Below are 15,706 nucleotides of genomic sequence, written 5' to 3' on the forward strand. Positions count from 1 at the left end.
AGTGTGCAAAATTAGAGAAAAGGGGCAGGGTGGCTTGGCTGGTATTTAACAGTGGTCGGGGAATCAGGACCATTCATTTATTTTAGAAAGCAAGTCCACTAGAGGACAAGGGGCATTTCAAAAACTTCTGAAAAGGAGGCAGCCCTGACTTTGAGTTGGAGGCTGGGGTCTATTCAGGTCATTTTGAGTCTGGAGGTAGATGCTAGCTTATTGATAACATTCCAGGGAAACCCAGTGAGGGGCCTTTTTGACTTTGTTCTACTTTTTCAACACCATCCTAGCGAGGATTCTGGTTTTCACACCAGCCTTTAGCTGTTCCTCACAGGCCTGTCCCATAGACACATAGTTTTGAAACTTCCAATGTGTGCTTTCAAGATGGGGGATAATGTTAATAAACCCCAATGTCACATTCCTCTGCCTCGTTCATATTTTTGATTTCTTTAAAAATGTGGTGTGCATAAACATTGTCCAGGGAAAACAATTTGTGGGAGATTCTGTGAACTCAATGTTACCCCAAAATAGGCGCAGTCTTGACATTCTTGCCAGATTGCCCTGGCTCGGGGCAGATTCTTATGGTATTTAAAATATATTTGAAGATCTTCTTTCTGAGTGAGAAAAAATTAGAACAAATTAATCAGGTGGTATTTTTCAGTAGTGGACAGGATTATAGTTTATTCATTCATTCAACAATTCGGAATATTTCCAATGTGTAAGGAACTGGGGATGCATGATGGGTGGGGTGAGTGTGTGATGGGGAAGTAGAGAGCATGTTATAAATGATTATGAGTGATCAGTACTAAACACAGACATGAATGGAATGTGGTGGGAGCTGTTCTAGGACTCTGGTAAGTACATAAGTGAATTCATGGACAGCAGTAGGTTTCTATTTTTACTCTTCCTACTCTTTATCCATGCAACAATATCATCCCAAAATTGTTCTGCCCTCTCCTTATTACAATTGTCATGGTGACAATTCTAGGGGGAAAAAAATTTTAAGAAACAACCAAAAGATAATCACACCCCAGAGGAAAAATGTGGTAGTCTGGACAAAATAATACAGAGTTAAGTCTTTCGGGCAAAGCAGCAAGCTCTGCTCAGTCCTCATCTTCAACCTGCCACACAAGACTCAGACAAAAACATTCTATCACTGTCTCAAAACTAGTGCTGTGTGATGCATAGTCTCATAGCACCACAGACCTTAAGAGGTGGACACACACCTCTACTGACATCCCAATTAGAAAGGGTACCCCAAGGTAGTGGAGTCAGCTTGGCAGCTTCCTGAGGAAAGCCTGATCCACTGCTGCTGGACTCAGCACAGAGCCCAGGCTGCTCTGGTGGGGAGGTCTTGGGCACCTTCTTTGTGGAATTCAATCCTCCTGCTCAGCTCAATTCTTAATGTTGCTTACGTGGACTTGGATGACATCAACTATGTCACTGCTATAGTGAAAGATGTCCAGTCCTGTAGTGCTTGCCTTCTTCTGATGGATGATAAGTGGTCATTTCACTACAAGAACTACAGCAATTCTGTACTTTGCTACTGTCTCCAGGAAAAATTACACACACACGTACACACACACATGCACACCACACACACAAACACACTTAAGAAGAAAGATGGGCCTTGAGAAATGTTGTCAGACTGGTTAAGGACTCGGATAATAACTCAGAGCTTAACAATAATAAATCTATTATTCATTCATTCACTGAAGAACAAACTTTTGAGCACCTTTGATGCTTTAGGCACTGTGCTAGTCCATTTATTAAACTCAGTGACTCCATAGGATAGCAGCTTACATATGGGGACACTGCTGGATACTGGAGGCCAGGCTTGAAAAACAAATTGATTAAGGCATCTCACCCACATTTGATCTGTTTGTGCATGAAGCAATCAGTCTTTAGCTGCTAAAAGAATTCAAGTTTTCACTGTTTTCATACTCACCCACCCAAGGAATCTCAGTAGCTGGAAAAGCCCACCACCCAGTAGAATATCCTCAACAGTGAGTCATCTTTCCCCCAATTCTCCCAGTAACAGAGAGGGACCTGGCTCCTTTGGTGGATGCTGAGCTGAAACCTGCATTCTTGAAAGCTTCACCCCTTGCTCCTGTGTCTACACTCTGAGCAGCACAGAACATTTCAGCCTTCAAATACTAAATTTGTTCTTTAGTCCAAAATTCCTTAGAGTAAGGATGCTCACTAACTAGCAGCATATGAAAGTGCCAGATGCCCCCTATTTCCTTATAGGATAATTAGGAGGCTAAAAAGTTGCTGCCCAAAACTTAAATTCACACAGGAAGACAGGACTGCTATTAGATTAGGACTGTGAGTGCCAGTGGTAGATGGTCCAAGTTCAGCTCTTGGTTTGTTAGTTTCAAACAGTATGGCCTGAGGTCAATTACTTAACCTTCCCATACTTCAGTTCCCTCATCTGTTAAGTGGGTTTAGAGCAATAGTCAATTCCTATGATAATCGAGAGATTAAATGAGATGATGTATAGATACTTTTCATCAAATGCCCACTACATGCAGAGTACCCAACAAATCGCAGCTATTGTTAAGCAATTTTTAACTTGTCAAATCCTTCTGCATGCATTATTTTGATTTCCACAACACCTTTACTTATTGGTTTTAAGCTTAATATTTGGAGGAGGAAAATGAGACTCCAAGAATTTAAGTGACTTACTTGAGGTCATACAGCTAACAAGTAGATTGACTTAGATAAGAAGTTACGTGCCCTAAGTTGATCCAATGGTTCTTCCCATTGCTCCATGTGAAATCTCAGAGCAAATTGAACTCAGAGTAAACTACTGACAAATGTTACACTTGATCCAAGCTTGATCTCTGGGGCAGCCTTTCCCCAGATGCAACAAGCTATAGATTCTAAATGAAAACACTTGGCCAGAGCAATTTTTCAAAATTTAATTTCATGATTAGTGGAATTCTGCAAATATTAAGAAAAGGTAAACTGCTGTATAAACAAAGGGTGCTGGGCCTGCTTTATTAATGAACAAGTTCAAGTCTTTCTATAGTGGCAGCCAGTTTCTTCAAGGATTCTTAAACAACTGTCATTTTTATTACTTTATTTGACTCAAAGTAAAAGCTTTGTGCTTGATAAGTTATTACTTGTATTTTGCCTCCAACATCATAAATCATATAGAATTATATGCAGGGTTTGTCAATGATCTTTAAGGTTCTTCACAATGTGGGATACCATCAAAACCTTCATAAAACCTTAGAAGAACTCTTCTGAGAAAGAATGCTTTGTCAGGAATTCTCTGACCATTTCATCATATTTGGACAATTTTTAATTGATAATATTCATCTTTCCCCATGGGAATTAGGTCTTCTTCTCATTCAACAATTTTAAAATGCCTGCAATAATGACACAAGTGATAATAAAATATTTCTATACTCTGAAATTAGATTTCACATTGGTGGTTTGATAAGTATTAAAATGCCAAGTAGTATAAAACACTATATTATAATATTATGGGCTCTGGTGGTTATATATCATAACAACCTATATTACATTAGTATATTGTACTGAGATCGTTACTCACACAGCATATTATAATTAATAATGCTATTATGGTCACACAAGAAGGAAATTAATCAGATTAAATATAACATAGTTTGTGGTATATTTTGAATTTCAGCACTTGATGAAGAACCTATGATGAGGCTGATGGAAAGCCCATAGGGAGTCATGGAAGGGACCTTCTAAACCAGTCATAACGATGAGGGCTGCAGGCTGCTTCTCCGCTGTGTCAAGTACCTTGAATCCTGGCAATTTTTGCTTGTTTTCAGTTTATCACAAGTTTTGCACTTAGACTTATCAGTCATATTTGGGTTGCTTAGATTTTTTTTTTTAAGTTGTTTGATCTGATGTCTCAGACTCACAAAAGGCAAAACAAGGAAGAGAATGAAAAGAAGGGCTAGTGGGATAGAAGAAATGCAAAACACTTTGAAAGGAGAGGGCACCAGGATCATCTGCCTAGTCCTCCTAAAGGGAAGAAAGCATGGTGGGGCGTGATATCAGATAAAGTACTTCTCTGTGCCAGCAACTGGGAAACACCACTGGCCCAAACACTCATTTATTGCCCAAAGTACAAAAGGAGAGCCTGAAAGAAGGAAGGAATATCTGTATGGTAGGAAGAGGGGTTAGTCAGAGGCTTGGTGTTGAGGCAACTTTACAGCTTGCATACTAAACAGTAGAGAAGGTAGAGATTTAGAATATACTACCCCCTCACCCCATGCTGTAAAAAACAAAATGAAAGAAAATACATTTTTTTGAGATTTTTAATTTAACATCAAAACTTCTCCTCTGGAGAGTGGTAATACAAGTTTAGTGAAGAATTTCGACCTGTTGTGTGATTCTTCTTCCAAAACATTTAGCTTCCTCATTCAAAGGTGCATCAACTACTTTGAGGGACACAGGAAGCCAGTGTTCCATTTTTTCAGGCTTTGCAAGTAGCTTGTAAGTTGCTCCCACCTATGGGTTCACTTGATTCATCTCACACCAGGTGAATTACTACAAAGGACTGCTGTGTTGCACTCAAGAGGTAGATATAAATGTTCAGATTATGGGTGTTTCTATGTGCCCTTGCCACTTACACAGAAAATTATGAGCTGACTTTAATTACATGGTTATTTCAATTTATTAGGAGCACAGACTTACTCTCTTGAGAAAGCAACGTGCCAGAAGTTCAGGGTTTTCAGTGCACTTTTCTAATTCTTTTAGAAAAGTCCTAGGGAAAGAAAAGATAATAACGCTTCAGGTTTTTTGTTTTTAAACATGTACAGTGTTCATTTTTTTTTAAGTCAAATCACATAAAGATTTGGGAGGAACCCAAAAAATGCTGTTCTTCAGGCTTTTCTGCTTTTGACTCATTTCTAACACACTGATTTAGATGAAAAAGTTGTGTTCTGTGACATTACTAGGATTCCCTGAAACCACCCCCAGCTGTTCTGATCATTCTGAGCACTAGCCAGAGTCCGTCCGTATGTACTTGATGCTGCCTGCTACAAGATACTCCTGTTAGTAAGAATTGCTGCTCTGGCTGCTGTTAGAACTAATATCATAAGCTAGCTAAACAATGTCTCATTTAATCCCCCATCAAACTTGCAAGATAGGGTTTCATAAATATGAAACCTGAGGCTCAAAGAGGTTGAATAACATCTACAGGGAAAGTAGCAGAAAATAGGATTTCCATTTCAGTCTGTGTCTGACCAATGGACAAGAAATGTGGTCAGGAAATATTTCACCAAGTAATCTTTTCCCTTTCATCAATCAGGTGTGTGATCTTGGGGTCATTATAGTGTAGTAAAGTGAATAAATAGACTACCGTCTCCTCTTCTGTAAAAATAAAGGGCTAGAAGATAATTTCCAAAGTCTCTTCTTCCTCGAGGTCTCCAGGACTCAAGACTCAACTAGCTCTGGGCTATAAAGCTCAGGTTGTTTGACCAGTTAGCACTTCTAACACCCTCCTTCCCGATACTACCCACCCACTGATCATAAGTCAGTGGATACGTGTTTTGATTATCTTCCTGTTCCCAGTGGTGACCGCAATCCCCATGGATATTAATAAATATTGCTCAATAAATACTGATGCATTCAGAGATGTTAAGCAAAGGAATACACAAATAATTATGTTAATGCCTGACACCTACTACATCCTCAATTAATGTCTTTTCATTTCTTTTTCAGAGATCCAGTGGTGCTTCTCCCCTCCTTCTCATCCCCATCCCAACTCAACCCAACCCACTGATTCTGGGCCACTTGCTTAAACCTGAAAATGCTTAAGCCCTTGCATCCCCAAATCCCACCAGTCTGATTTCTGTCCCTCTCCTAATTTCCATTTCCTTAGTAAATCTGAATGATTATCTACCTGTTGTGAAATTCATAAAGTTCTCTAATATTCCCAAAGAGCAAGTCCTTGTTATTCTGAAGAACATCTGGAATCAGATGCTTTAGCCAAATAAAATCCATTGGCGTGATATATCCCTGCAGAGATGGAAGCAAGGTAGGTTTTACAGGTAGGAACATATAAGACATGATCTGAATTAGTTATTCCAGGGACCAAAGCTTTAATGACATAATTGGGAAATACAGCACACATATTTCCTGGAAATTATTCCACCAAAGACTTTCTTTTGATATCAATTTTTTCACGTGTCCATCTTCAGAAGATAGTGTAATAACAATAACAGAATAGTACTTTTCAGAAGAACAAATATATTTCTAAGTGGCTATGTTATAAACGTCAAGTGTGAAAAAAGGGAAAGAACTTATCCATCATTTTATGAGTTGATGCAACTACTATGTTTATTATATTTCCTTTTTGACTTTTAAAAACCTTATTTTATAAGGTTATAACCATGTGCATATATAATTCTGTAGTCTGCTTTACATGTACCTTTTAGACTCTGCTAACAAATTTCTACATATATTATTTTAAATTACATCTTATGAGCATTTTTCAATGTTAATTATTTTAAATATTATTTAAAATAGGTATTTTGGAATAGTTGAATAATGTTTCATTCAGTTTGTATATTATACTTTATTAATATTCCCTTTTTATTAAACAGTGGTTTGCTTCTATTACTTTATTGTAGAAAATTCTAGTATAACCTTGTGCATACAGTTTTTTCCTTGATTATTCCCTTTGGAAAATAGGGAAAATAGACATTTTCACTCTTTTGCAAAAAAAAAAAATGCTTCTTAAACCATTAAGAACTCCCCCTTATTAAATTATCAAAAACTTTTAAATTATAATATCCATCATTGGCAAGCATATGATGAACCTGGTCGGAAAGTGCTCTAATCTTATGAATTGGCACAAATTTTTGGAAGACACTTGGTTACATGGGTCAGTAGTCATAGAATATTCTTACCCTTACTGGAAAGACATTTGTGATATTTACAAGACCTGAAATCTTGCTGAGAATGCTAGAGACACATGACAACTATTTTGAATCTCTTCATGTAATAAAACTTCTCAAGTTTGAATACAAATTTAACAAATCCCCCTTCAAACATACTTACATCAATTATGCTCTTAATCTCTTTTATATAAATCTCTTCAGTTTCAAGTAAGTCACATATAATGCGCCTGTATCACAGCAGCAAGTGGGAAAATGAAAAAGAGAAACATAGAGGAAGGAAGGTTTTAAGAATTCATTTAGAATAATGTTCATCAACACAGTTTCCCTTCAAAGCTCACCTACTTTGATTATAATCAGTTCATTCTGCTCTATTGAACACCCCCAGCCAAGATATCACAAAAGCATACTCTGATCACACTGGCAAGGTGAGAGGACTCAAAATCCATTTTGTGCAATCAGCAAATAATCTGACCACTGGAAGGGGTACAGTGTGTATGTGTGGGGAGGGGTCAGAAATACCAGGTCTAGATCCTTGGTCAGGAATACTGCCTGATGCCTACGTTATTCATGTGATTTCCTAGATTTCCTCTCCAGCTTGCTGCTCTTTCATTGCTCACATTAAGATCTTTGTTCCATGTGGATATATTTGTTGTGTAGGGGGTTAGATGGATGCCCCCTCTCTTTGGCATTAAATGTTTTAGTGTGATTGGCTCCTCAGCCAAAAGACAGCTTCAGAGAATGACAGAAGGGGAATTCAGGGTAATCGTGCTGGCCATGCTGATGAAATTAAAAAAAAAAAAAAACAGAGGATATAAAACCATAGAATAAAGATAATGAAAATATAAGGCAGCTACATTCAGAAATAATGGACTTAAGAAGCACTATAGCTGGTTTAATAAATACAACTGAGGGCTTAATAGACAAAGAGAAGCAGTGGAAAGAATCAGTAAATATTGGAGAACACAAGAATAGACCAAGATAAAGAAAAAAAAATAAAAAAATTGAAAACATTATAAGAGCTCTTTGGGACAGCTTAAATAGAAATAACATCTCTATTATGGGGATTCCAGAAGGAGAAGAAAAGGAAAAAGGCATAGAAAATCTACTTAAAGAAATAATCACTGAAAAAGTCTCACTCTTGAAAATGAATCAGAAGTTGTTATCCAAGAAGCCCAAAGAGTTCCAAACAAAATAGCACCAATTGACATGCACCAAGACACAATAATAAAGCTGATGAGAACCAGCAATAGGGCAGAATACTAACAACATCAAGGAAAACCGGGTAACCTATAAGGGAGCATCAATCAGATAGATTTCTCACAAAAGCATTACAAGCATGAAGGGATTGGAAAGAGATTTTAAAAGTACTTAAAAAAGATTTCCAGCTCAGAAAGACTCTACCCAGCACGTAGAAGGAAGACCTTTACGGGAAAACAAAAACTAAAAGAATTTACCAACACCAAGCCACATGTGAAAGAAATCCTAAAGCAACAGAATGATGAGTAGTAAGCAAAAGCCACCTAAATTAACATGGAGGAGAAATAGGAAAGTAAAATATGGCCCATTAGAACAAGTCAGAGATCAGACCATCCAATAGGTCACACGAATAATCCATCACGTACTAACTTCAGTAGAGTCCTCAAATAAATAACATAATAACACAAAAGAACCACAGAAATGGAACCTAAATAAAGCAACAGGGAGTCCTCAAAAAAAATTTAAAAAGACACATCAAAATCAAAACCAAAAACAAACCAAATGGCAATAATTATATCTCATTAATCACCTTAAATACAAATGACTTGAATTCACCAGTCAAAAGATGCAGAGAGGCAGAATGGATTTCAAAACACCCTGACCTTCTGCTATTTACAAGAAACTCATCTTATTAACAAAAACAAGCATAGACTTAGAATTGAAGTTTGGAGGATAGTTATACAAACAAATGGCACGGGGGGAAAAAATCAGCAACAGCTATATTTATATCTGATAAAATAGACTTTTGTTTAAAAAAGGTAAAAAGAGATAAAGGATACTATATTATGATTAAGGGCCTAATACAAGAAAAAATTATGCTTACAGATACACACACACACACACACACACACACATATATGTTATATAACCCATAACATACTAACTTCAATAGAACCCTCAAATAAATAGCAAATAAATAATTTGTGTATATACATGTATATGTGTATATATATATACACACAAATTAAAAATAGAAATACCATATGACCCAGCATCCTGCTCTTGGGCATATATCCACAGAACACGAAATCATTAAAAAATAAATAAATAGGGCCTCCCTGGTGGCGCAGTGGTTGAGCGCTGGGTTGCAAAGCTGCCCGCAGCCTCTGCAACGCTGGTTCGATCCCCGGCTGCTCCCCAGCCACTGAGGAGTGTCCCACATGGCGCGCAGACCCCTCCTGCCGCCCACTGCTCCCCTCAGCAGTGTACTTCGGTCCTTCTGCCCGCTCTGCTCCCCGCTCTGGCTCTGGTGAATTCTCTCACACCCCCTCGCGCCGCCCCCCCCTGCTTCTGACTGTACACAGTGCTTGTATAAATAAACAAACAAACAAATAAATAAATCTTTAAATAAATAAATAAAAACTAGTTCTCCAATATTTACAGCAGCATTATTTATAATAGTTGGGACACAGAAGCAGCCTAAATCTACTTCAATGGATGTGTGGATCAAAAAGATGTGGTAGATACATCCCATGGAATATTACAAAACCACAAGAAAGGTTGAAATACAGCCATTTGTTACAAAATGGAGGGAAGTGAAAACCTATGCAGCAAAACAAGTCAGAATGGCTAAAACAAATATTAGACATTCATATAACAGACAATGTGACAATGTAAAACACTTTTAGAAACTACTGGACGTCAACAAACATCCTGAGGACTCTGAGATTAAGAGCGGGGAAAGGAAAGAGACAAAGGGCCTTTCCTTTGGGTGGTGGTGGAGGAAGAAAAACAAAACAAAAATAAATTTAAAAAAGTAAAATTGTAAAAAAATAAATAAAAAATTTTAAACACCTAAAGCAGTTTATACCTGGTGGATATTTATCCAGAGGTGGGGCACTATGATTCGGATGCTCAATGGAGTTTTCAATGCAAATCAACCTGCATTACTCATTTCTACCCTAGAGTACATATTGGGTCCTTTGTTTAACATATAAAAGAGGATCTTCCCCTCAGACCCCCCAGGGCATTGAGGAGGAAATGGAAACATTATGTTATTAAAGGATGTCTCTTCTCTGAAACTATATTTCAAGGTAGAAAAAAACTGCTCTGGATACCTGGTTCCTTTCTTTTCTTTTCTTTTTTTAAAGATTTACCTATTTGTGCATGTAAGAGCTGGGGTACAGGCCAGAGTTGTGGGGGGTGAGAGGATTCACCAGAGACAGGGTGGGGAGCAGAACAGGCAGACTGACCGAAATACACTGCTGAGGGGAGCAGTGGCAAGACAGGAGAGGTCTGCTGAGCCATGTGGGTTTCTCCCTGGCCGGCAGAGACTGTGGATTGCTTCATAGTGCGGTGCTTTACCCCTTGCACCACCAGGGAGGCCCCGTACCTGGTTCCTTTCTATATGATATCTTATGTTTGTTTCAGATCATATCATAACCAAGGGGAGTGGGGAAAAAAAATACCTTTTTTTTTTTTTAAAGTGAATGCATCCGTATTTGGTATGCAAGATCATTAAAATATAGATCCATGTTAGGATTTCTTGATAAGTTTCTCCTTTGTCCCTGCATACTAACCTATTCTCTCTTTTAATCCTTATCCCTTACCCCCCAGCATCCTCTATTTCCCAGTTCTCCAACAGAAGTGTAGCCTTTTGGGAGCTAGCCTGTTGGAAGAATATTTTTGCTTGTTAAAATGAACACAATTGACCATCAATTTTTATTTACTCCCGGTATTCTATCACGTTAAATACATGTCAAAGAGTATGAAAGTATGAAAGATTTTTGCTTTTTAATAATTAGTTTTCATGCACACCTAAAGCTTATATAATGTTATAGTGCAATGTTACATCAATAAAAATACAAATATAAACTTTTGAAAACCAGGTACCTGACTTTTAATGTGTGAAAACTAAAAATTAACTCCTTAATTTTAAAAATTGTTTTCATCAAATTCCCTTTTTGTCAAATTGAAATCTCTTTTCATTCTTCTCATTCTAGAACATCTGACGTAACAGATATTTACCCTCTTAAATCTATCTCTTCCTTTGGTTTGGGTCTTCATCCACTGTCCACCTCATCTCTTTCATCTCTATTCCTTCTTTGCTTCATCTGCCTCCTCTTGTCTACTCTCACTGTCCCCAAAGGCCTTAGCCTAGGTTTCGAGGTTTCCTTTTTTCCTCTTCTCTCATGCTGTTGACTCTCCCACGTTTCCAAAAGTCTAGACATTTTCACCTGGACGCTGCCTCCCAGAGACTTCATTCATGCATATCAGTAGGGTGGCCATTTTTCTAGAGTCCCTAAAACACAGTAGTCATTTCAAACTTCTCCCTGCCATTATCTTTTACATTCAATCTGTCAGCAAGCCTCGCCGTATCATCTCTCAACATGCATCTTTGAGACACTGCTTCTTCTCCATTTCTGGTGCAACCAATGTAGAGCAAGCTCTCTAGTTCCACTCATCTTGCAACATGGGTGCACTCCTGTGCCGTTTCCCTCCCCTGTCCCCTCCACCCTTAGTTAGGACAGTGTTATCATTACTATACACTTATCTTAAATTCTAATTTTCTCGAAAACTTGATTCTAATCTCTCTTCCATGAAGACTCAACAAATTCAAATGAAATTAGTACCACAGTTTTGTCCTTGCTTCTCAGTGAAAATCCATTAGATTCATTTATAAAATGTTTTTTCTTTCCTTATTTTGTAAGGGTGCTAGGGATCTAGATGTATACTATGATCCCAGGTCTTAGTCACTGAATTGGTAGAGATAAGAAAAGCAACACCGCCATTGTAGGGTGATAGAGGGTCAGGTACAGAGAAAGGGCTCTATAACTAAGCCAGGGGTGGGGCCAGTTATGAGTTGAGTGGAACAAAGTTTAAGAAGAATTTTTAAAAAAGGAAGCAAGGGAATTTGAAAAAAAAAAAAGGAAGGAATTTTAAAAAAGGAAGCTTGGAAGAGGGAACAGAAAAGAGAGATGTAAACACTATTGGCACTTATAAATTCTTAGGTGGGATAGGATTCAGAATTTGGAGGGTTCACAAAATGCTAAAAGCAGATATAACCTTAAAAACCATCTAGTTCATCATAATTTTACAGGTTTTTAAAAAAAGGGAGATGCAGAACCTAAAGGGATTTGCCCAAGGTAAGTCCAATGGCTTGTCCAATGATTTTTGGCAAAATGAGTGTTTTTCCCACTACATTACATTATCTCCTGTGGCCTATGTTTGGGGGTGCATCTAAAACCCTGCTTGCTGATATTAAATAATAAAAGACAAATTAAAATAGAATGAGCATGGTGTTATAAAAATACCAGGTTTCAGGAAAATGGATTCTGAATTCTATTTTTACTATTAATATGCAGGGTAACCTTGAACAAAGCACTTTCTTTCTCAGCATCTTCATTTCTTTATGTGTTGAAGGCTGAATTAGATAATCTTTTTTTTTTACTTTTACAACTTCACTTTAATGAATTAGATAATCTTAACTATCCCTCCTAGCTCTCATGGTCATTCTCTAAATATATTATCATTTCTAATACAATGTTTAATGAAGCCTTTGTATAATGTTAACTTGTCTTTCATTTTCCACAAGACAAACAGCATAGGTCATAAGATTTTCTATTCAATGATAGCCTTAATTAACTGAATAGTAAATATGTAACTGAAATGTGCAATACACAGCAAGGAGAAGGATAGAGGGAGGTTTTAGAAGATGTGGAATTAAAACTGTCTTATGTAAGAGGCAAGAACCTGGCCAGGAAGATAGGAGAATGTTTTGGGGGGAAAAATAAATATGGGGCCTTCCTGGTGGCGCAAGGGGTTAAAATGCAACCTAAGAAGCTATCCGCAGCCACTGCAGCACAAGTTTGATTCCCGGCCAGCCAGGGAGCTACCCACATGGTGCAGCAGACCTCTCCTGTATCACCCACTGTTCCCCTCAGCAGTGTACTTCAGTCAGTCTGCCTGTTCTGTTCCCCACTCTGTCTCCGGTGAATTCTCTCACTCCCTGCACCTCTGGCCTGTACCCCAGTTCTTGTATGCATAAATAGGTAAATCTTTTTAAAAAAAAAATACGATCAGGGTGTGGACTCCTGTTGACATTAAGATCTTTTGGGAATCACATTGCTGGAGCAGGGCCTGGAAGGAAGCAGAGGAAAAGGGCAGCTCAGATTAAGGAGAAGGTTGTCCTACCAGCCTACAGCGTAGATGCTACACAAGAGCCCAGGGTATGGTATAGGAGACTGATTTGACCACCAGGGCAGGTAACTCTTCAGCAACCCATTTCATTAAGCACAGAACAAGTCCTGAGAGTTCAGACTTAAGAAAATGTTTTCTCAGTTTTCCATTTTCTTCTATTTCTATTGGTGTTACATAATTTAGAACTATAAGTAGTAATCAGATGTAACATTAAAGGCACAGACAATAATTCTGTTGAAATCACTGATCTTTTAATCATTAGCAAAATCATTAATATAACTATCCCGGCTCCCAGAAAACTTGAAGTTGAAAGCTTCTGCTCCCTGGCCAATGTATCATTGGTTCATTTTTCACTTCAGTTTCTGTATTTTTCTCCGGTGTCAGCTGGATTCGGTCTTACTATTCTGATGTGTTTAGCATACCTCCAACTCATTTTGAAAGAGGATGGGGCATACATAAATTATTTCAAGATTCATCTGGATGTTCATTCTACAATATCACATAATAAATAATTACAAAGAAATTTCATATCTACTACACTTTTTAAAAAATAATGATTAATTATAAACATATCCCATTCAAACTAAATCAAGCTAACAAACCTGTATTTGTGTGATATTTTAGGGATTATAAATTTGTTGAATTGTGGTAATATGCCCATAACATAAAGTTGACTGTTTAAACCATTTTTAGTGTACAGTTCAGTAACATTAAGTATATCTGGTGTAACCATCACAACTTTTCTATGACCCCCAAACTGTAACTCTATACCCTTTAAATACCAACTCCACATTTCTCCCTTGCCCCAGTCCTCAGTAACCTCTATTCACTTTCTGTCTCTGTGCATTTCCTCTACTTGGTGCCTCACATAAGTGGGATCATACATTTGTCCTTTTGTAACTGACTTAAGTCACCTCATGTAAGATTCACCCACACTTAGCATGTGTTGGGACATCTCATCTCACTGTTAGCCTACACTACCTTTTGCATTTTCAGTCATCTGTTGGTGTATACTGGGGTTGATTCCACCTTTTAGCTATTGTGAATAACCCAATATTCAATTCTTTGGGGGATGTACCCAAAAGTAGAATTACTGGAACACAAAGTAATTCTATTTTTAACTTTTGATGGAACCACCAAACTGTCTTACTGTACCATTTTATATTTCCACCAGCAATGTATCAGGGTTCTAATTTTCCACATCTGCATCAACACTTACTATCTTCCATTTCCTTTTTTATATAACTGTCAACCCAATGCATGTGCATAAAAGTTTTTTAAATGTGTTTGTATCTTCCTTACTCCATTTGACACCTGACAGATGTTCAGCCTTCTCTCCTTGTTCAGCCTTCTCTCCATGCCTTTGAAGGCTTCTTGTTCAGCCTTCTCTCCATGCCTTTGAAGTTGGTAAATTCTCAATAAATGTTTATTGAATATACAAATGATAGATTTCAGGAATTGATACCAATTCCTTGAGCAATAATAGGTACTAATTGTTATTCTCATTTCACAGAAGAGGAAATTGGGGCTCATAGCAGTGAATGACTTGATTGAAGTCAAAGTGATGGCTAGGTGCTACCAGCAAGAGTACAGTCTGGTCCTTCTAGCCCTAAAACCAGTGACAAGCAAAGTCATGTGCCAAAAGTGAATGTCAGTCCAACAAAATAGTACCCAATATTCTGACTCTTCAAAATAGTTCTGTAAGTAACAGGGCCTGCTGTAAGTAAGTAACAGTAAAAACGCTGTTTCTGCCTTGTATTTAAGGAATTTGGCTCAAATCTGAGAGCCATGGTACATAGACTCATCTGCACCCCACATGTAAAAAGACATCATGTAAGAACTTTCTGGTTCACAGAGGACATCCTGGAATACTGCTGATAGGAAAGCCATTATTTCTTTGATTCATGGGATAAGGGACTATCCCATGGTACTAATACCAACAAGAGTATCCAAGGAACTCAATAATCTTCATTAACAAAAAGAAATTGTGAAAAGTTAATCAGCTTCCACCTCATACAAACAAAAAGAAATCTATTGTCAAATGGAAATTTCCAAAGATTAAAAATGTACAAAATAGTCAAAAGATAAGAAAATTGGGAAGGACACATTGCTTTCTCTGCTTTGTTTTTGTAGACCCATTAGTATCTTTACCTACCCAGCAAATAGGCTATTACTCAATTAATCCTTTTACTCCCAAGAGGGTTTATTTGTTTATTGTCCTGTGTCTGCAGGTTAAAGAGGTGTTAATATTGGACTTTAAGATCTTGGACTAACCAAGACCGAGCCATTAAACTGTATTGTTTCAGAGCACATGATTTATCAAGAACTTTACAATGGACTTCTCAGAAGCTCTGTTATAAGAAAAATCTCAGTATAGCAAAATGAAGTCTAACTCTTAACCAATGGGCTGTTTATTTTAAATAATA

At 37.6% G+C, this 15,706-nt stretch overlaps 1 protein-coding gene across 1 annotated transcript in view; it reads right to left on the reverse strand.

The window, feature by feature from the left end:
- Nucleotides 1-15,706, reverse strand: part of MCF2L2 (MCF.2 cell line derived transforming sequence-like 2) — a 186,352-nt gene that overhangs the window by 31,080 nt on the left and 139,566 nt on the right. Inside the window, 4 exon segments of the mRNA XM_037526575.2 lie at nucleotides 513-605; nucleotides 4,675-4,744; nucleotides 5,885-6,000; nucleotides 7,045-7,111. Coding sequence (XP_037382472.1) covers nucleotides 513-605; nucleotides 4,675-4,744; nucleotides 5,885-6,000; nucleotides 7,045-7,111 — 346 coding nt within the window.

This window comes from Talpa occidentalis, unplaced genomic scaffold, assembly GCF_014898055.3.
Source record: "Talpa occidentalis isolate TD23 unplaced genomic scaffold, MPIMG_talOcc4v2.1 talOcc4.4, whole genome shotgun sequence".
NCBI lineage: Eukaryota > Metazoa > Chordata > Mammalia > Eulipotyphla > Talpidae > Talpa > Talpa occidentalis.